Raw genomic sequence first — 21,135 nt, 5'->3', positions numbered from 1 at the left:
TTTACTTCCTCTTCTGTTAACCTGGGCAATTTATATTTTTGTAGTTATCCATACATATCCCTAAGGTTGTCAAATTTATGGGCATACAATTGGGCAAAATAATTCCTAATTATTGTTTTAATTTCCTCTTCATTGGAGGTGAATTCACCCTTTTCATTTTTGATAGTGGCAATTTGATTTTCTTCTTTCTTGTTTTTAATCAAATGGACCAAAGGTTTATCAATTTTATTGTTTTTTTTTCATAAAACCAGCTCTTGGTTTTATTTATTAATTCAATAGTTTTCTTGATTTCAATTTTATTAATCTCTCCTTTGATTTTCAATATTTCTAATTTGGTATTTAATTGGGGATTTTCAATTTGTTCTTTTTCTAGCTTTTTCAGTTGCATACCCAAATCATTGATCTCCTTATTCTCTATTTTATTCATGTGAGCTTTTAGATATATGAAACTTCTGCTAAGAACTGCTTTAGATGAATCCCATAAGTTTTGGTATGTTGTCTCATTATTGTCATGGTTCTTTATTACAAATAATTTTTATTGCATCATGATCTGAAAAGGATACTTTGACTACTTCTGCCTTTCTGCACTGGATTGTGAAGTTTTTATGCCCTAGTACCTTGTCAATTTTTGAGCATGTGCCATTTCCCACTGAGAAAGAGGTATATTCCTTTTTATCCCCATTCAGTTTTCTCCAGAGGTCTATCATATCTGCCTTTTCTAAAATTCTGTTCACCTCCTTAACTTCTTTCTTGTTTATTCTGAGGCTAGGTTTATGAAATTCAGAGAGGGGGAGGTTGAGGTCTCCCATTATTATGGTTTTGCTATCTATTTCTTCCTGAAACTCCCTTAACTTCTCCTCTAAGAATCTGCATGCCATACCACTTGGAGCATATATGTTAAATAATGATATTGCTTCAATGTTTATGGTGCCTTTAGCAGGATGTAGTATCCTTCCTTATCTCTTTTAATTAGATCTATCTTTACTTTTGCTTTGTCTGAGATTAGGATTGTTACTCCTGCTTTTTTTTTTACTTTAGTTGAACCACAATATTCTCTACTCCAGCCTTTTACTTTTACCCTGTGCGTATCCCAATTTCAAATGTGTTTCTTGTAAACAACATATTGTAGGATTATGGTTTTTAATCCATTCTGCTATCAATTTCCATTTTATGGCAGAGTTCATCCCATTCACATTCACAGTATGATTACTATCTGTGCCTTTTTCTCAGTCCTATTTCCCCCCTGTTTATGTTTTTATTTCTCCCTTTTCCCTTCCACTCCTAAACAGTTTTGCTTTTGACTGCTGCCTTCCTCAGCCCAATTGGCTCATTCCAAATCTCTCTCTCGGACACTTTTATGGTCTAAGCAAAACCAAGGCATGGAGAATTGTAAAATCTTGCACCAGCTGTGCTCCTTTTCTTCCTCCTCCTGCTGTCACTGTTCAGAACCCTGTAGGAGATGGGCCCAATGACATTTGGCAGATGGATGTAACCCATTATTCCCCATTTGGATGCTCTCAATATGTTCATGTATGTGTGGATACATTTTCCGGCTTCACCATGGCTACTGCTAGAACAGGCAAGGCGGTGAAGGATGTGACTGCACACCTCCTTTCTTGCTTTGCCAATCATGGCATCCCCAAAATCCTCAAAACTGATAATGGTCTTGCTTGTACTGCACAAGCCTTTCAGGTCTTTTGCCTGGAATGGTCTATTACTCACATCACTGGGATCCCTAAAAATCCCACCGGACAGGCTATCGTGGAACGGGCTAACTGCTCCCTGAAAACTTTCCCACAAAAACAAAAAGGGGGAGCCAGCTCCGGTCCACAGACTATTTTGAATCTGGCCCTATACACATTGAATTACTTAAAATTCGATGATCATAACATGTCTCCAGCAATGAAATACATCCTCGGCCCACCTGGGCCGCAGCCTGGGGCCCAACCTACATTTGGACGTGCTGGTGCATCTGCCATGTGGAAGGACGCGGATGGACAGTGGATGGGGCCGGGAACCATAACTGTCTGGGGTCAAGGCTATGTTTGTGTTTCCAAAGGTGAAGGCAACGAGATGTGGGTTCCCGTCCACAGGATCCGTGCGCTCGAGACAACAGCAGGCCACGACAGGGTGAAAATCGCAGGGAATGTGGCAAAGACAAGCACGGAAACAGCAGAGGCTATGTCAGGGACTGATTAGTGTTCACCTGAGGCATCATGCTCCTGCACCTGCTCCTTCTTGTCTCCCTGATGGGTCTCAGTGAGGGGACCCAGTCACCAGCCCATCAACACCATTGGGCCTTCATCAACAACCCCCCTTTGGTTGAGGGTGATAGGTTGGGGTGAACCCATCCCACACCCCGTACTACAAGGGAACCTTTCCCACATGCTCAGTATCTGGAATTACAGGCCAAACTACAATGTGACTATCGTTTTAACACTTTCTGCCTTACCTCAAAACAATATAACGCCACCAAACATAACTGGGACACAATCTGCGCGCAGTTGCAGGGTGCTGTTTTGGACAATATCACACTTGAACTCCAACAACTAATAAGCTTGTCAGGGGACATTTACATTGCTTCACATGATGATTTGTTCCCTTATAAAACTGGGCAGCACATTCTGGACTTCTTTCAACAAGCTGACCCATGGCATTGACTGAAGCACTGGCTCATCCCGCTTCGCATAGGGTTTCTGTTCCTGGTTCTGGGTCTTCGTCTCCTCCCCTATTTCCTTCGTTGCCTCCTCTCCCTTTTGCACCGCTCCCTGTTTGACACGAAGCGTGACATTATGGTCCTCCGCGACCTGTCCACTTCATGGCAAAACAAAAAGGGGGAGTTGTAACAGGATGAGTTAGAGCCAACCCCTGCCCTTGCTGGACCTCTGCACCCAGGCCCTGCTGAGGTAAACTCAGGGCTGTGAGGTAAGGGTGGGACAAGATGGCATTAGGAGGAAGGGTCTCCCCTTTATTGGCAATGTGGCAGCTCCGGGTCTTTGTCCGGACTTGCCTGAGCACAAGGGAATCATGGGGAGAGCGCAGGAAGGAAAGGGGAAGAGAGTAGGAGGAACCAGGGTGGCCCTAGTGCCTAATAACCAAAGCTACGAAAATTTTGCTATTAATCTGAATAAACAGAGTTGTTCACCATCTTGCCTCCCACTTCATTCATTGCCCGTGAGATCAGGCCTTTGCTGGACAAAGGCCTGGGATTTGGGGTGAGAGGGACCCCAACAACTTTTGGGGTGAGAGGAACCCCAACAGCTCAGTATTATTTAAATATATATGTCATTTGCCATCAGATAATGAAATTCATGAAATAAAGTATATGTGAATAGATGTACATATATTACAAAATCAAATGGATAAGAGATTTCCTACAGATTAAATAGTAGTTTTCTAATAATGATTGAAAAAAGTTTCTTTCCTCAGTTCACACCTGACACTACAGAGATTTGATCTCGGAAGTTTTGAGGGGATGAGATTTCTCTGGCTGATTTCATAAATGTTTCCAGGATACTTTGGGCATTAATTGTTAACCGATACCAGGGGAGAGAGCCCAGGAATAAAAGCTGACCTTTGATGGGGATGATCATGTCACATCACACTCCTCAAGAGAAGGAGAAGCTCCTCAGAGGTAAAGAACTAGGGGGTCAAAGAGAAATTTTCTTAGGTGAGCAGCTAAGGCATTTACATGGGTTCATAGCAATCTTTAGTAGATTTTCTGAGACTATTATTACTTGAATTGCCATGAGATCATTTCCAAAAGTGTTTCTGAATTACATGGGCATCTTCTGACCAGGTATGAGAAGATTTGTAAGTTATAATTTATAAGTATATAATTCATAAAATGGAAAAGATTCATAATTTGGTAAAGATAGTAACTGGAAGATTTTTTAAAGACATTAATTCAATACATCTTTTTTTTTAAGGAGAGAATTAGAGATTTCAATAACACCCAAAATACACAAGCTACTGAAAATTCTGCAAGGTTCAGAGGTAAGAATCATGAGCAGAAGCATTGGGTCCCAGTCTTCAGCCATACAGCTCTGCTATGAGAACATCAATGGGTCTTGTATAAAAACCTCCTACTCCCCAGGACCTGAGTCTTCCTCTACCTAGCATTTGGCTCTGGGGTTCTGCTGGCTATCTGGGGAAACCTCTTGGTCATAGTTTTGATGTTTCACTTCAAGCAACTGCATTCTCCTGCCAATTTTCTCATTGCTGCCTTGGCTTATGCTGACTTTTTCGTGGGAGCTACTGTCATGCCCTTCAGCATGGTGTGGTCAGTGGAGAGTTGTTGGTACTTCGGGGAGAGTTATTGTTGTGTCGGTAGGCAAAATGGCCTTTGTTTTCTTTGAGTAACTCAGTTTGTTTCATTGGGCCCTGTTAGGTGTGGAACCTTGGTGGGGCCCAAGGTAGGGCTAACTCCAGGCAGGGCCTAGTTTACATGTCAGGGACAGCAGAGGCTTTTAGACCACGTGGGTTTAAGTCCACCTCTTTGTGACGATTCATGGGGCTGGCTAAGGGGAGGTGTTAACTCCAGAGCCATGCCCTATTGGGTGGTAACCTGATCTACGTGGATGTGGACCTCCCAGGGTCCTAAGGGGAGGGGCCAACTCAAGAACCAATTGGCTCCAGTCATTCAGGCGACACTTGATGATGTCAAAAACTCTATAAGAGGAGATAAGACAGCTTGAAGATCCCATTTCTGTTGGAGCAGCAGCGGTGGTGAGCGTTACTCTGGGCCAGCCCTTGTTCCAAGCTCTTGGGCTGAACCTAGATGTTGGTAACTATGAATTGTATTGGGTCTGTCTGTTGTTATTTGTAATTTGTTTGTATTTTGTTCTGAAGTTCAGGGTGTTGGTTTTTTCCCCTGAACTAACTGAATGCTGTCTATATGCTCCCCTGAATTAAATGAATGCTGTCTGTATGCTGGATTAAAGTAATCTTATCAACACCTTCACCTTACTTTCCTTGGTTGAGCAGATCAAAAAAACCTGTGCTTTCCCAGCATGCTGGGTGTGGGTGGATCTTATACCCCCACAGAACCTGCTAGCTGTATTGTTAAAACTTGTAAATTTCATTCTTGTTTTAAGGGATCACTTCATTATTCTTACATTTTTCACTTGTGCTATATCTCCATTGATAGATACATTGCTGTCACTGACCCTCTGGTCTATCCAACCAAGTTCACTCTGAATGTTTCCTTGGTGTGCATCATGTTCTCATGGCTTCCTCCTATTACTTATTTCTTTTCACTTACTGGTACTGGTGTCAATGATGATGGGCTGGAGGAATTAGTAAGTGCCCTCACTTGTGTGGGAGGCTGTCAAGGCACTATGAATCAAACTTGGTCACTAGTAAATTTTCTGCTGTTCTTCATCCCCACTCTGGTTATGGTCAATCTTTACTGTAAGATTTTTCTAGTAGCTAAACAACAGGCTAGAAAGATTGAAATAGTCAAAGGATATGAACAGGCAGTTTTCCAATGAAGAAATTCAAGCAATTTATAGTCATATAAAAATGCTCTAAATCATTATTGATTAGAGAAATGAAATTTAAACAAGCTTGATATATCATTTTACATCTATCAGACTGGCTAAAATGATTGAATTCTTTTTATTGATATAGTTTTTTTTACATTACAAACATTTATTTATATATTAATCCAACTTTATAAGAAGTCTTTTGTAACAAAGTAATATAGTTAAGTAAAATTAATGTAATTTCATTCAATGAAAATAAAATTAATATTACAACAATCTTATCTAAAAGTGCATGCAGCATTTCAAATAGATAGCACTTTCCAACCTCTGTCTTTTAAAATTAACAGAAATTTATTTTCCTTTCCTCCCATTGGAAAAAGAACAAAAGAGTTCTTTTAACAAATAGGCAAGAATAGTCATACAAAATAAATTACCTCAATAGATGTATACAAATATATACATGTAATTGTGTGTATGTGCATTTATATCTGTATATTGGATAGGTAAGTGGCAGAGTTGATAGAGTTCATATTTGGCCTCAGACATTTACTAGCTGTGTGACCCCAGGTAATTCACTTAACCCTGTTTGCCTCAGTTTCCCATCTGTAAATAATGAGCTAGAGAAGGGAATGGCAAATCACTCCAGTATCTTCACCAAGAAAATCCCAAATGGGGTCACAAAGAGCATGACTGAAAACAAGTGAACAACAAGAAGAAATATCTGTATATAAACCTATTTATACATATGTCTATGTCTCATTCTCCACCCTAAATTTGCAAGTTTAAGGAAGGTATGGATTAGCTAAGGTCTATACTAGAAGCACTCACAGCACTAAAATCCTGGATATTAAAGTATGAATTGTTATTGATATCGTGACCTCTGGGATCCATGTTTTCCATTAGTTTGTAGTTAATAGAGCAGCTAAAGAGACTGGTGTTGGCAGACAGAATCTTTGGAGATTATCAGGAATTACATTTTTGTATGCTTAAAGCATCATAGTTGATACAAATCACTATAGTTTATACCAGTTGCATCATTGAGGCCAGGGCATAGGGAAACTATCAGAAGGCTCTGGCCTCAAATAATAAACACTTGTCTTCACAATCTGTATGATGATTACTGGAGGAAGAAAAACTAATCTATTCTCACAGTTCACACCATATACTACAGGGATTGACTCTAAGGGCTTTCAGGGGTGAGGTTTCTTTGGCTGACTTTTTCAGAGCTCAGGGGGTTTAGGGTATAACTTGGATCTGACATCATGGAGGAGCAGATGTTAATAAAAGATGCCCCTTGAAATGAGTAACATCACAATTTATAGCTGTTTCCTTAGGGAAGTTTCTCAGATGTACAGACGAACAGATCTAAAGCAACTTTCTCAAATATTCAGGTCAAAACTTATTACTTGCTTTCTTTTTGCTAAGTTACTTACGTTACTCTCTGAGCCATATCAACTTCTGGATCTATAAGATAATTAGGAATTAAACTGGGAAAAGTTCATAATGCTTTGAAGGCAAAACTGATATCTCTCATATGAACATCAAATTAATGTAATATTTTCTTATAAAATCATTTCAATATAAACTCTGTGTGATCACAAGGAGTATAAACATTGCAAAGTTCAGAGGGAAGAATCATGATCAGCAACAGTGGGTCCCAGCCTGCAGCAGTGCAGCTCTGCTATGAGAACATCAATGGGTCCTGCATTCAGACTCCCTACTCCCCAGTACCCCGAGTAATCCTCTACCTGGTCTTTGGCTCTGGAGTTGTCCTGGCTGTTTTGGGAAACCTCTTGGTCATGATTTCAATCCTTCACTTCAAGCAGCTGCACTCTCCAGCCAATTTTCTCATTGCCTCCTTGGCTTGTGCTGACTTTTTGGTGGGAGCCACTGTGATGCCCTTCAGCATGGTGAGGTCAGTGGAGAGCTGCTGGTATTTTGGGGAGAGTTACTGTAAACTGCATACCACTTTTGATGTGGCCTTTTGTTATGCTTCTCTCTTTCACTTGTGCTTCATCTCTATTGATAGATATATTGCTGTTACAGATCCTCTAGTCTATCCAACCAAGTTTACCTTCTCTGTCTCTGGGCTATGTATTACTCTCTCCTGGACCATCACTATGTCTTATGGTGGTTCTGTTTTTTACACAGGTATCACTGATGATGGGCTGGAGGAATTAGTAAGTGCCCTCACCTGTGTGGGAAGCTGTCAGATTGCTGTGAATCAAAAGTGGATCATAATTCATTTTTTGTTGTTTTTCACACCCAGTCTAGTTATGATTACTCTTTACTCTAAGATTTTTCTTGTGGCTAAATTCCAGGCTAGAAAGATTGAAAACACAAGTAGCAAAGGGGAATCTTCATTCTCGGAGAGTTACAAAGCTAGAGTGTCCAAGAGGGAGAGAAAAGCAGCAAAAACACTGGGCATTGCTGTGATTGCATTTCTAATTTCATGGTTACCCTACTCACTTGACTCATTAATTGATGCTTTCCTTGGCTTCACCACCCCTGCCTATGTCTATGAGATTTGCTGCTGGTTTGGTTATTATAACTCAGCTGTGAATCCCTTGATTTATGCTTTATTTTACCCTTGGTTTAGGAAAGCTATAAAACTCATTGTCACTGGCAAAGTCTTACAGAATGGCTCTTCAGTCATGAATTTGTTTTCTGAACATGAATAAAGGTTAGATTGAGAAATCTGACTATGCATTTCTACTGATGTTTATAATGTTCTGAATTATTCTCTTTTGTTAATTCAGAATTGACAAATGACAGATACTAAATGTAAGAAATTAGCAAAACCTCCTACAAGAGGTGAAAAAGAACCATTCTTTCCTTTTGGTCCAGGTCATAATGCTTTTGAGAGTTTTGGCGGTTATATGTCTCATTGACTTTACTATAAAAAATCCCTGACAGATATCACAAAGGATTAATACTAGTGCCTCAGCTCTAAACAGCACCTTGGCTTATTGTGTCTCTCTCTCATTTCTTTCACTCCAGTACTCTTTTTTCCCCCTGATATTCATTCTTAAATCATTCTTCTTTACTTTATTTTCTGTCTCCAAAATTTCCCAGGATCCTGTGAAATGTCCCAGCTCTTAACATCCTGTCCCATCCTATTTGCTCAATTTCCATTTCTGTGCACTGGTTCCTACCTGTCCCTGACTGCCCACAGAGATTGACAGCCTCTGGGAAGAGCCTGATTCTCTCTCTCACTGCCTAAGGAAAAAGCATCATTTAACTTTTCCCTGTGATATTAATCAAGTAGAATCCTGAGTAGCACAGTTTTTATTGGGTGCTGAGTTAGACCCAGGTCCAGTGTATGATGTGTGTGGAATAATTTTCTAATAGTGGTTGTCTTACTGATACTATTTCTGCTCTCTAGCTGGTATATCAATACCCTCATCAGCAACTTGACTGACACAGGGGTTGGCAATTATGTGATGTCACTTTTCCCTCCACTCTGATAACCCTGTGTTATGCTGATGCTGCCCTGAGCCACTTTCATCAACTCATTCACAAAATATCTTGCCTGATTGTATGTCACTAGAGTCTTTCCTTTTCATATAATAAAGCTAAGCTGCAACTGATTACTGATGCTTTTTTTTTGTTTATATGATTGTAAATTATTAAAGAGTTTTTCTTGGTTTTGCTTCAGCAAGTCTTAAGATTCTTTGAGTATTTTCACTCAATAAGTCCATAGGACCTAATATGTGCTAAGCGATACACAGATATATAACAAATAGATCCTTCCCTATAATTCAAAGTAGAGGACATAGGAAATGTACTCAAGACAAGTTAAAAAATCATACAGGAAAAAAGAATTCATTTGCCAACTCTCCCCATGATTACTTCTTCTCCTCATATGGCACACTGAATGCCCCTTTGCAGAAGAAAATGTCATATGACCTTTTAATTAAGTACATATCCTATAGATTACAAGCTGCTCTCCGACAAAGGCATTGTTAAATACCTGCACCAAAAAATGTTTTCCTGTAATTACATGTTGTACTGTATTGACTCATTAAGTTCACAAATTTTAGAATATTTTATCAAAACTGAAAATGGGAAGTTCACAAGCTTTGCAAATTGCATAGGCTCCTTTTGTAATTGTTGGTTGGCATAGAGAAAAGTGTTTGGGTAAATCTGAATAGGCTGATAGCTCCCCTAAATCCAGACTGGTGGCCCCCTCAAACCTCTAGTCCCTATGACTTCATTCAACAACCCCTAGCAGGAAGCCCATATAGATGTGATACTGTGGCTCAATAAAATTTTGTTAATGATGGCAATGGAAAGATATTAATTCATTTGTAAATTTAACAAACATTTCTTGTAAAAAACTACTTATTTGATAGGTACTGTGTCAGAATCTGGAGATACAAAGATTAGATAGATAAATGGATATTTACATATAGAGGTGGTGTAGTAGAGAGAGCATTGGACTTAGAGTCAGGAAGACTTGAGTTCAAATCCAGCCTCAGACACTTACTTGTGTGACCCTGGCCAACCACGCCCTGTTTGCCTCAGTTTCTTCATCTGTAAAACGAGCTGGAGAAGGAAATGGTAAACCACTCCAGTATCTCTGCCAAGGAAACCTCAAATGGGGTCATGAAGAGATAGAAACAACTGAGCAACAATAACAGAAACATAAAAATACATATACATGATGTTTTTTGTAATTTACCTGGGAAGAAACTATATATACCAATAAGTGTAATACAAAGAAGGAAATAAGGGCAAACAAGGAGACCAGATAAAAAGCCATGAGAATAACATAATCAATTTAGATCTTATAGATCAAGTAGTCCAACACTCCTATTTTATGGAGGAATAAACTGAGGCGTGGAGAGGTCCAGTGATTGATTGCCCACTGTGTTCACACGGCTACTAAAGGCCTGAGGCAGAATTAGGACTCAAATATTCCTAAGTAAGTCCAAGTCCAATGCCCTATCCACTATACCAGGCTACCAGTCTAGTTTGGCCAAGGGTTAGAGGGAATCAAGATTGCTCTCTCCCAAGAAGGTGGGGAGTGGGAGTCTGGAGTTACTTGAAGGATAAAATGGTGCTTGAATTAAGTCTTGAAGGAAAGTACTTCAGTGCATTAAGAAGGGGGAACATACATTAGATTAAAAACTGGGTAAAATGAGCAAAGGCATGAAAATGGAAGAAGTGAGGATGGGACAGAAATTGGTCAGAGGCAATAACAAAAAACCTTGCACTGGGATTCAGAGGATGTAGGTTCAAACCTTCCCTCCTTTGTGATATGTGTGACCTTGAACAAGTCATTAGAATTTTCTAGGCCTTATTTTCTTCACCTGTAAACTGGAAACCCCTGAGGTCCTATTCAGCCCTAAATCTCTGATCCTATGATTAAACATATTAAAGTTTAACTTAGAATGCAGTCTGCAGAGGTGAATGACATGAGACAAGGATGGAAATGTCCATTGGTGTCAGACTGTTGAGGGCCTTCAATATCAGGCTCTAGAATTGTATGGTAAGTTAGGGGGAGGCACTGAGGGTATTTGAGTGAAGGAGGAACATGAGAAGGATGTCTCCACATGTCTCACAAAAGTAACCTCGTCATTCATACTACCATGACTGGAGTTGAGGCTGTCATAAATTTTCACTCAGATTACTGCAAACATTTCTTACATGATCTCCTTGCTTGAAACCACTTCCTGCTCCAATTTATTCTTCACGTAACTTCAGATGTTATTTCCCTTAAAGAACAGGTCTGACTATGTGAAATATATTCCAGTAGTTCCCTATTATCTCTAGGATCAAATATAACCTCTTTTCATATGTAAAGTTCATATGTAACCCCAAGGTTACAGTTTTAACTCTCTTATTGCTTGTAGTCAAATTTGGCTATTAGTAGGATATGCTTCAAGTCAGAATCAGTAGCCTCCTGCTCCACCAGGTGGTCACTAACTGAGAACTGTGATGCAAGGGCTAAATATAAAAAGATACTGTGGATAGAAACCAGCGTTCATATAAAAAATTCTGGTTAGATGCATTGACTCTCTTACGCACATAGTAATCAGTAGGTGGCCTGGCCAACCTGGTGTATTGGGGATCCTTGAAGAGTTTGGCTTTTGTTTCCTTTGATTAATTCAGCGTCTTTGATTGAGTCTTACCAGGTGCTAAACTCCAGGCCCAAACCCCTATCTATTAGGTGCTAAGCCTATGTGGCTGTGAATTGGTAACTAAGGTGGGGCTCCAGGTGGGGCCAATGAAGGGAGGTGCTAACAACAGAGCCAATCGAAGGAGCCTAAGTTCTGGTCCCTCATCTGATGTTTGATGACATCTGAAACTATAAAAAGAGAAGACAGAGCCATTTGCTTAAGGCTCTCACTCGTGGAAGCATGGGACTCTGGGCATCTCACCCTTGCTGTTGGGGGATACTAAGAGATGTAGCTAAAATGTTTATAATCTTTAGAAGCGTCTACTAAGTTAACTGATATGACATATAGATTTAATTTCTTGAATTTTTGCAAGTTGCAGTGAATAATAAAATTCATCATGAATAATAAAAAAAAGTGAAGTTGAACTTGAGCATGAGTAATAAAAAGTAAAGCTGAACCTTAGGCAGCTAGGTGGCACAGTGTATAGAGTGCTTGTTTAAATTCAGGAAGACCTGAATTTGAAATCCTGCCTAACAAACTTATTAACTATGTGACCCTAGGCTAGTCAACCTTTATCAGCCTCATTTTCTTCATGTGTGAAATGAGAAAATGAGGGGATTGGACTCAATGACCTCTAAGGTCATTTTTCAGCTCTGAATCATGATCTAAATCTATAACCATATGATCTTTCTGGAAAATACTATTAAAAAACCCTAACTTTATCTGATGGGCACTTAGAGTAGAGATGCTCTAGAAGATTTATGCTGTCATTGTTCTGAAGTTGTTAGAACCAAAAGGAGAACCAGTTTATATAATTCTTTTCTATACTGGGTAATTTACAAACAAAGAGCACACCCATTTAGCACCGAGCTCCTGTTTTTCGCCTTTCTTCATATTCCCCAGTGCCAAGAACAAAGCCTGACACACAGCAGGTGCTTAATAAATGCTTCTCCATTTAACACTGGAGGGTCAGCAATGAAGGTAGAGTGGCCTGTCAGAGGATGTCTCCCATAACAATAATGAATGACTCTCTTCTCCACAATTGATTGTTTTTTTTGGACACATGTTCTTTGAGATAGAGCCTGAGGCTCATACCCTCCAACAAAGTTTCCTATGTAAGCCCCTTGTTTAGAGACACTAACTACTCTCATCTATCCTTCATATAGCATTTTTTTCTCCGGGCATTACTGGAACCTCACTTTCATTTCAACTGGTCAAAGTAGAGTAGAATATACACCAACACAGCACTGAGTGCAGAAATGCATTTCACTCAACAGGGAATTGAATGAACAGGGATGAGGGAGGTGGGAGTTAGAGGGAAGTTATATTCAGGAACATATTCTGGTAGAAATGAATCATAAGCAAAATAAATCTAACCATGAAGAGTTAATTTTTAAAAAGATGTTTGAAAGGAAAAGGTAAGGATTTGTGTTTACTATTAAAGGGAGAGACAAAAGAGTGGCAGAGGAGTAAAAACAGATTTAATTTAGCACAAAGCACTGGTGCTGACCATATTTTCTACTTTTCACCCACTTCTTTATAAAGAGGGAGCTGGAAACAAAGATAGGAAAAATATAAGAATATAAGATGGAAAGAAATCTGTAATTAATGATAATAAAATATGAATCTGATGAACTGACCCATAAAACAGAAGAGGATAACAGAATTAAGATTAGAAAGCAGTATCCAACAATATGTTGCTTATAGGAAATACAGTTGAAATATAAAGATTCACACATAGTTAAAATTAAAGTGTGGGGGCACAATCTATTATGATTCAGATGAAGTGAAAAGGTAGTCATGATCATATATGAGGCAACAACAAAAATAGGCGTGATTAAAAGTGATTAAACAGAGAAACTTCATTAGGTACCACAGACAATCGATTAAGAATAACACTTAATAGAGTGAATATCATCTAAATATTTAAAAAGAATGCTGATTGAATTATAGGGAGAAATACACAGTAAAACTATAATTATGTACCCCTTTTAGAACTAGACTAATGTAACAAAAGAAAACTAGGAAGAAGTTAAAGATCTGAAGAAAATTTTAGCAAAGTTAGAAATGGTACACTTCTGGCTATTATTAAATAGAAATATAAAGGAGTATAGGTATTTCCCAGCTATTCAGGATATATTTGCAAAAATTGACCTTGGGTTTGGGCATAAACTTCACTAACAAGTGGAGAAAAATTGACAGTTTACCTTTTTATTGACAGTTTACCTTTTTATTTTTTCCCCACTAAATAGTATTTTATTTCCAATTGCATGTAAAGAGAGTTTACCTTTTTTTGACAGTTTATCTTTTTATTTTTTCCCCACTAAATAGTATTTTATTTCCAATTGCATGTAAAGAGAGTTTTCAACATTCACTTTTACAAGATTTTGAGTTCCAATTTTTTCCTCCCTTCCCACTCCCCAGGAGGGCGACCAATCTTATAATAGAAAAATTATTTTAAAATATTTGCCTTATTGTATGCCAATAAAACCACTCACTTAAATTAAGTGTATGAATATTTACAAAACTATAAAATGCCCAGATTAACAGAAGAAGAAATAGAGAACTTAAATAGCCCAACCTCAGAAAAAGAGATTGAACAAGCCACAAATGGGGAACCCAAAAGAACATAATAAGACGAATTCAATCAAACATTCAAAAAGCAATTACTTATCACACGCACTATTTAAGCTAATATGATAAGGAGTCCTAATAGATTCCTTCTATGATTCAGTTACAGTTTTTATGCCTAAACTATGGTGAGTCAAAACAAAGAAAGAACATTATGAACAAATATAAACAGATTCAACATAGAAAAGCAAAACCACAATAGCCTAGTATTTAATAAATTCAAAAGTCCCTGTTACTGGGTGTAATATCAATTAAGTTGGGACTTTCTTGCTGTTTTAAAATTATTAAGTATCTTTGAGCCTTACTAGGTACAAAGCCCCAGGCCCAAACCCCTATCTACTAGGTGCTAAGCCTTGGTGGGTATGAAGCCCTCAGGATCCTAAGGAGAGTTGCTAAGACCAGAGGCAATAGTAGGAGTCTGAGTTCTGGTCACTCAGATGACATTTGATGACAGCTAAAAACTATATAAAAAGAGAGAACAGAGCTATTTTCTGGGACTCTCACTCTCAGTGGAACGCTGATGTGGAGACTCTGGGCAGCTGTAGTTAAGAGCCCTCCAGCTTGTAAACCTGGATGTTGGGACCTTGTTAAACCCTGGTAACTATGCATTGAGATTTGAATCAGACAAGGTCTATCTGTTGATGTTTCTAATTTGTTTGTGTTTGCTCTGAAGTTCAGGGTGCTGGCTTTTTCCCCTGAACTAAGTGAATGATATTTGTGTGTTTGATTAAACTGAGATTGTTAACGCCTTAATGCAGTTTTCCTTAGTAAAGCAGATCAAGACAACCTGTGTTGGCAGCTTTCCGTGTGCTTGTTGTTGGTGGGTCTTACACCCCTACAGCAGCTGCTAGCAGATTGTTGCAACACTGGAGTAAAAACCTATTATTAGACAAAAACTAATGGAAAACTGGAACACAGTATGAGAGAAGCAAGTTGTAGACCAATATTTCAACACACATAACAAGGAACAAATGAATACATGACTTTGACATAAACAAATTATCTTAAACAAATTAGAAAAAAATACTTTTCAGATCAATGCATAAGAGAAAAGTCCTTTAGCAAACAATAGATAAAGAAGAATAGAGAAAACAAATAGAAAATTGGTATTACACAAAATTAGTTAAAATGAAACTAAAATTATAAGGGGAAACTGATAACAGAGGGGAAATTTTGTAGCAAGTTTTCTGCTAAGACTTTCATTTCCAAAATAAGGAATTGATTCAAATTTATAGGAATGAGTCACGACCCAAGTGTTAATAGTCAAAGACTATGAACAGGTAGTTCTTAAAGGAAAAAAACCCAAGCTATCAATAGCTAATTTTTTTGAAAGTTCTAAGTCACTAATGATTAGAAAAATGGAAAGTAAAGTAACTTTCGAGGTTCCAACTTAGATCCATCACACTGATAAAATTGAAAATAAGGGAAAATGTCATATGTTTCAAAGTCTGTGGAAAATTAAATACATTCATTAATGTACTTTTGATGGAACTATGACTGGTACGGCCATCCTGCAAAGCAATTTGGAACTATGGCCCCAAATTTATGAAATTTTGTGTATTCTTTAACCTACCAATGCCACTACTATTGTTATACCCCCAAAGAGATCAAAGAAAGAAGAAAATAATTTATATGCATAAAATATTTATAGTAGCTCTCTTTGTCATGTCAAAGAACTTGAAATGAATGGGTTGCCCATCAATTGGGGGAATAGACGAATATGAGTGGGATGAAATACCAGTAGCATCCTATAACAAAATGAGGAAGGGAATGTTTTCAGACAAGCATTAGAAAACTTGTAGGAACTGATGCAGAATGAAATGAACAGAAACAGAAGAACAATTTATACAAGAACAACATTGTAAAGACAAACAACTCAAAAAGACTTAGAAACTGAACAACACAATATGATTCCAAACACTCATGATAGAAAATACTACTCACCTTCTGACAAAGAAGTGATGAACTCATGGTGCTGACTGAGACTTTTTTATACATGATAAATGCAAAATTATATTTTACTGAGTATTTTATTGACAAACAGTACTCTTTTGAAGAAGGTATGATGGAAGGATTCACGCTTGATTTACATTTGTTCACTGGGGTGCCTTTTTTATTTCCTTACCACACTTCTTGGGAGGACCACTAGGACTACAGTCAGAAATAGAATTATTTCTCAGGAATCTGAAGTGGGGGCAGAATTGGAGCACTGGGGATCCTACTTCCCTAGTGAAGAGAAAGACAACCCCTTCCTCGCAGTGCACCCTAAGAACTCCTAGACCTTGCCATTCACTCTGATGATGAATCCTAAGGACTACAAGCTTCTCTATCCTCTGTGTAGCTGAACTCTCCTTTATATTTTGTCTTGGAACTCTTCCTGAGTGGAGACTTTCATGATTTGTTATTTAAATTCTTAGAACTTAGCATAGTGCTTGACACATAGATAGAGCTTAACAAATACATTCCTCAAATACAACATGTTCAAAACAAAATTCATTATCCTTGCCCTCAAAACCGCCCTTCTTCTGAACTTACCTATTTCTATCAAGAGTACTATCAGAAAGGTTTGCAAAACTGAAGTCATCCCTAACTCTTCACTTTACGTCACTTTACAGATAGAATCTGTTGGCAAGTCTAGTTGGTTTTACTATCCCAACATATCTTGCATCCATTCCTCTGGTTGTGATCATGAGGCTCCCACTCATGTTTAGGCCCTCTTCACAATTAACCTGGATTATTCCAACGGCATGCAAATTGGGCTCCTTTCCTCAAGTTTCTTGTGTTTCAAATTCATCCTCCACAAAGTTGCCAAAGACTGCCTGAAGAACTACATCACTTTACTTCTCAATAGACTTCATTTATTCCCTATTATCTCCAGGATCAACTATAAATTCCTCTGTTTGTTATTGAAAGTTCTTCACATGTTGGCTTCAATCTCTCTTTGTAGGCATGTTATATATTACTCATTTTCATGTTCTCTAACATCAGCCAGGCTGTCATTTTTCTGCCTCACCCACAAAATTCCATCCACACAATACCATTGTGCAGACTGTCCCCCAACCCTGGAATGTATTTCCTTATCCCCTCTGCTTCTTAGAATCCTTAGCATCTTTCAAAGCTCACCTCCAATGTTATCTTAGAGAGTGTGGGTATCATTAGCCTCCCAACTGTTCAAAGGATCCTAAAATTAAAGCCAGAAATGACCTCAGAGAACATTTATATGAACCCCTCCCCCCCTTCTCTCTCTTTTTCTCTCTCTCAACAAATGGAGACATTAAGGCACAGAAATTGAGCAACTTGCTGGGAGGCACAAAGGTTCTAAATAACAGAGATTTGAACCTAAGTTCTTTGACACTACATTTGGCATTCTTCTGACTGCCTTGCTCCTCAAAATTACATTGTTTTTATTTCTTATGCATTTTTAATACTCTTATATGTATATATATTGTTTTTCTAGGTAGAATGTAAGCTCCTTGAGAGTTGTGAATATTTTCATTTTTTATCTATCCTTGGAACCTAGCCCAGTACTGGCACAGGGCGAGTGCTAAATAAATTCTTGACAATAGATTATTTCATCATCAGAAACTTATTTTTCTAAAAGAGATTACACTTTGTTTCAGGGTAAGACTTAATTTCATTAAAAATGCCAATTTCACAATTCCTTGCACATCGTATTCAAATTTAATCAGGGGACCAATTCTTTGTTTGTCCACAGTGATTACCCAATGTGGCTGCATGCATGAGGGCGCACGCATGCACAAACATGCACACACACACACACACACACACACACACACACACATGAATCCGTTCAATTTTTTGTCTGTTAACCTACATAAAATAACCTGGCCAATAAGCACTCTATCTGATCTTTGTTAGACTGAAATGTTTCTGCATAACTGTAAATGTCATTTAGGTCTCCTGAATTTTTCTGGTCTTTGTGTAGTCATCATACTGTCGTCAACAAATAGGACCACTTGGAAGACTTCATCATCTTTAGGGCATTGATCTTTCATTTGAACTCTGTACTAGACATCATCCATATCAGAGAAAAACACCTTTGATGAAGGTATATTCCCTTGTTTTATGCCTTCCTTGATCTTAATGAGGGCCATTGAACAAAAGAATCTTTTATGATTTTAACACATGTATGGGAGTCACCCAGTTGGAGGGAAGATTTTGTGATGTCATTTTGTTATACAAAATAAAATGTTTATTTTTGCAAAGCAGAAGCTTGTAATCTCTCCATGTTCATACTGTTACATGACTTCAAGACATGACCTGCTATAGAATGTCATTTACAACAGGTTGCCTATTCTTTATCTTACTTTATCAAGAACGACCTGTCATGAAGTATGTGATTAGTAAATACTTGTTAACTGATGGGTGTGCATAAATTATTCTAATACAGATCTTATAAAAATGAGAAAGAATATATATAACTCAGTAGTTATTGATATTTTCTCAATTAAGGAATAGGGTCTGAGTTTTTAAAGCTCCCAGATCCTAGAGATTATATGTCCTCCAGCAATAATCTCCTAACTTTATAATTGGTCTAATGTGGATGTTCTTCCCATATTTCTTTTCCTTAAACGGCTTTTGAAAAACGCCCTTAGGCAAAAAAATCAAATCAAATTAAGATTGTGATGTTAGAGGACAAATATGGTGGTTCTGCTCTCAGTTATGAGCCTGTAGAAATCTTAACAGCTCTTTTCCAATTTTTTGCTTGTTTTTTGTCCCCCTCCCAGTTTCATTCGTTAATACTCTTAGGAAGATCTGGCTAAACAAGGCCATCTACCAATTTTGTGTAAATTTATTCCCTTCCTGCTTCTTGCTGTTTTATAAAGCAATACTACCCCATAATCTTTCCTTTCCCCTTCCAAAGGATTTTAGAAGGATGATGATAAACACTATGATGGTCATCAATCTACAAGCACTTACTAAAAACTGTGTGCCAGGTACTACCTCAATGTGCCACAGATACAGAGATAAAAATGAAATAGTCTCTGCCCTCAGGAATGTTCTATTCTATCAATGGATACAACATGCACAAATATATATATACATAGCAAATAACTACAAGGTAATTTAGAAAGGAGGCCCTTCACAGCTGAGGGGCACTTGAAATAAATTTGAAAGGAAACAAGGGCATTCTTAGTGACAGAGGTGAGGAATGACTGCCTTTTAAGCATGGAGGATAGCTAATGCTAAGGCACAGAGACAAGAGATATGGCATGCAGTGTAAGAGAACAAGACAGTCCATTTTATTTAAATCATAGAGTACTAGTACAGTAGTAACAAGAAAGTTAGAAAGGTATTTTGGACCTAGGTTGTAAAGAAGGTTTAAAATACAAACTCAGGAATTCTTATTTGCCCAGTGGGATAATGGTGAGTAGGAAGTGACATGATCAGACCTGTGCTTTAGGAAAATCAATTTAATAGCTTTTTGAAAGTGGATTGGAGAAAGGAAAGTCTTGAATCAAGGAGCACAATTTGGAGCCTATTACAATACTAGGAAAGAGATGATGATGGTTATGATATTGCCAAGGGTGGGTGTGGGGGAGTTGAGGATACCTTCTTACAGGTCCAGAGTGGCCCTAGAAGCCTGGACACACCCATCCAAGTAAACTAGAGTCATAGCTGTGTGAATAGAGAGCTGGGGACAAATTGAGAGATGGTGAAGTGGAAGAAACAGAAAGATGATAATATCAACTCATTGAATATGTAGGATGGGTGGGAGTGAAGAGGCGAAAATAATTCTGAGGTTCACAGTGCCTGGCACATAGTAGGCACTTAATAAATGTTTATTGATAAATTGAGGGTATAAACCTAGGTGACTAGAAGGAGAATGATGCTTTCAATAGTAATAGGAAAATTCAGAGGATAGTATGCTAGAGATGAAGGACAGTGAAGGCTGTTTTAAACATGCTCGATTTGAGATGCATAGGCAATGTCTAGTTTATGTGTTTGTTCTTAGTCATGTAGCCCCTTGCTAGGATCCAGGTTTTATGGCCCAGCTCTTCCCTTGCAGAGTGAGGCAATAATTGATGTAGTTAGTAAGGCTGTAGACTTGGAGACAGAAAGACTCAAATTCCAATCCTACAACAGACACTTAATAAGTGCTTGGCAAACCTTAAAGCACTTTATACGTGCTAAGTATTATTATTTGTGTTATGAGGCATAATATCTTGTTTACTTTCCAAGATTTCATGAGTCATCCCTGCTTCAGGGAGGTATAGCCCCATTTATCAGCAGAAAATATCCCACCTCTGCCCAATTTATCCCCATTCAATTCAAATAACTGAGAGCCATAATTCCTCAGACTGAAGCTATACTACTACTCCTCTTCCTCCTCTTCTTCCTCCTCCTCCTCAAAATAATAATGATAATAATAATAATGATAAATAATAATAATCAGCTAGCATTTGTATAGTGAGTTATAAATATTTTAGCCTCACAACAATGCTGGGATATAGATAGTATTATTAGCTTCATTTTATAGACTGAGGCAGACAATGGTTAAATGACTAGCCTAAGAGTCACAGAGTAATTAAAGGGCAAGATTTGAACTCAAGTCTTCCTGAATCCATATCCAGTAATCTATCAGTTACATACACCTCCAGGTAGGAGGTGAGGTCCTACCCCGGATCCTAGAAAGGGGATACATGACAAGGAACATGTGACCTCATTTAACTGGAAGTAGGCTTAGCTTCAGTCACTAAGTCAGTCAGTCAATAAGTATTTATTAAATACCTACTTCACAGAGGTTTTCTTTCTCGTAATTTGATTTCTTGTCTTTTCTTTTCCCTTCCACCTGGCTTCCACAATTATTCCAGTAGTTAGGAGTCAGATGGAAGAAGGGGCTTTTTCCCTTTCCAATAGTTAAAGGCATC

At 38.2% G+C, this 21,135-nt stretch overlaps 1 protein-coding gene and 1 pseudogene across 1 annotated transcript; both read left to right on the top strand.

Moving 5' to 3' along the window:
• Positions 1–4,005: 4,005 nt before the first annotated feature.
• LOC118857639 lies at positions 4,006–6,476 on the top strand (annotated as a pseudogene).
• A 626-nt stretch (positions 6,477–7,102) lies between these two features.
• Positions 7,103–8,167, top strand: LOC118857638 (trace amine-associated receptor 6-like). Its single transcript, XM_036768243.1, has one exon. It carries the CDS (start codon positions 7,124–7,126, stop codon positions 8,165–8,167), a length of 1,044 nt encoding a protein of 347 aa, XP_036624138.1. The 5' UTR covers positions 7,103–7,123.
• Positions 8,168–21,135: the final 12,968 nt, after the last annotated feature.

Source organism: Trichosurus vulpecula, chromosome 7 (genome assembly GCF_011100635.1).
Source record: "Trichosurus vulpecula isolate mTriVul1 chromosome 7, mTriVul1.pri, whole genome shotgun sequence".
Lineage (NCBI taxonomy): Eukaryota > Metazoa > Chordata > Mammalia > Diprotodontia > Phalangeridae > Trichosurus > Trichosurus vulpecula.
The sequence above is the reverse complement of the archived record's forward strand: the minus strand, read 5'-3'. Positions and strand labels throughout refer to the sequence as shown.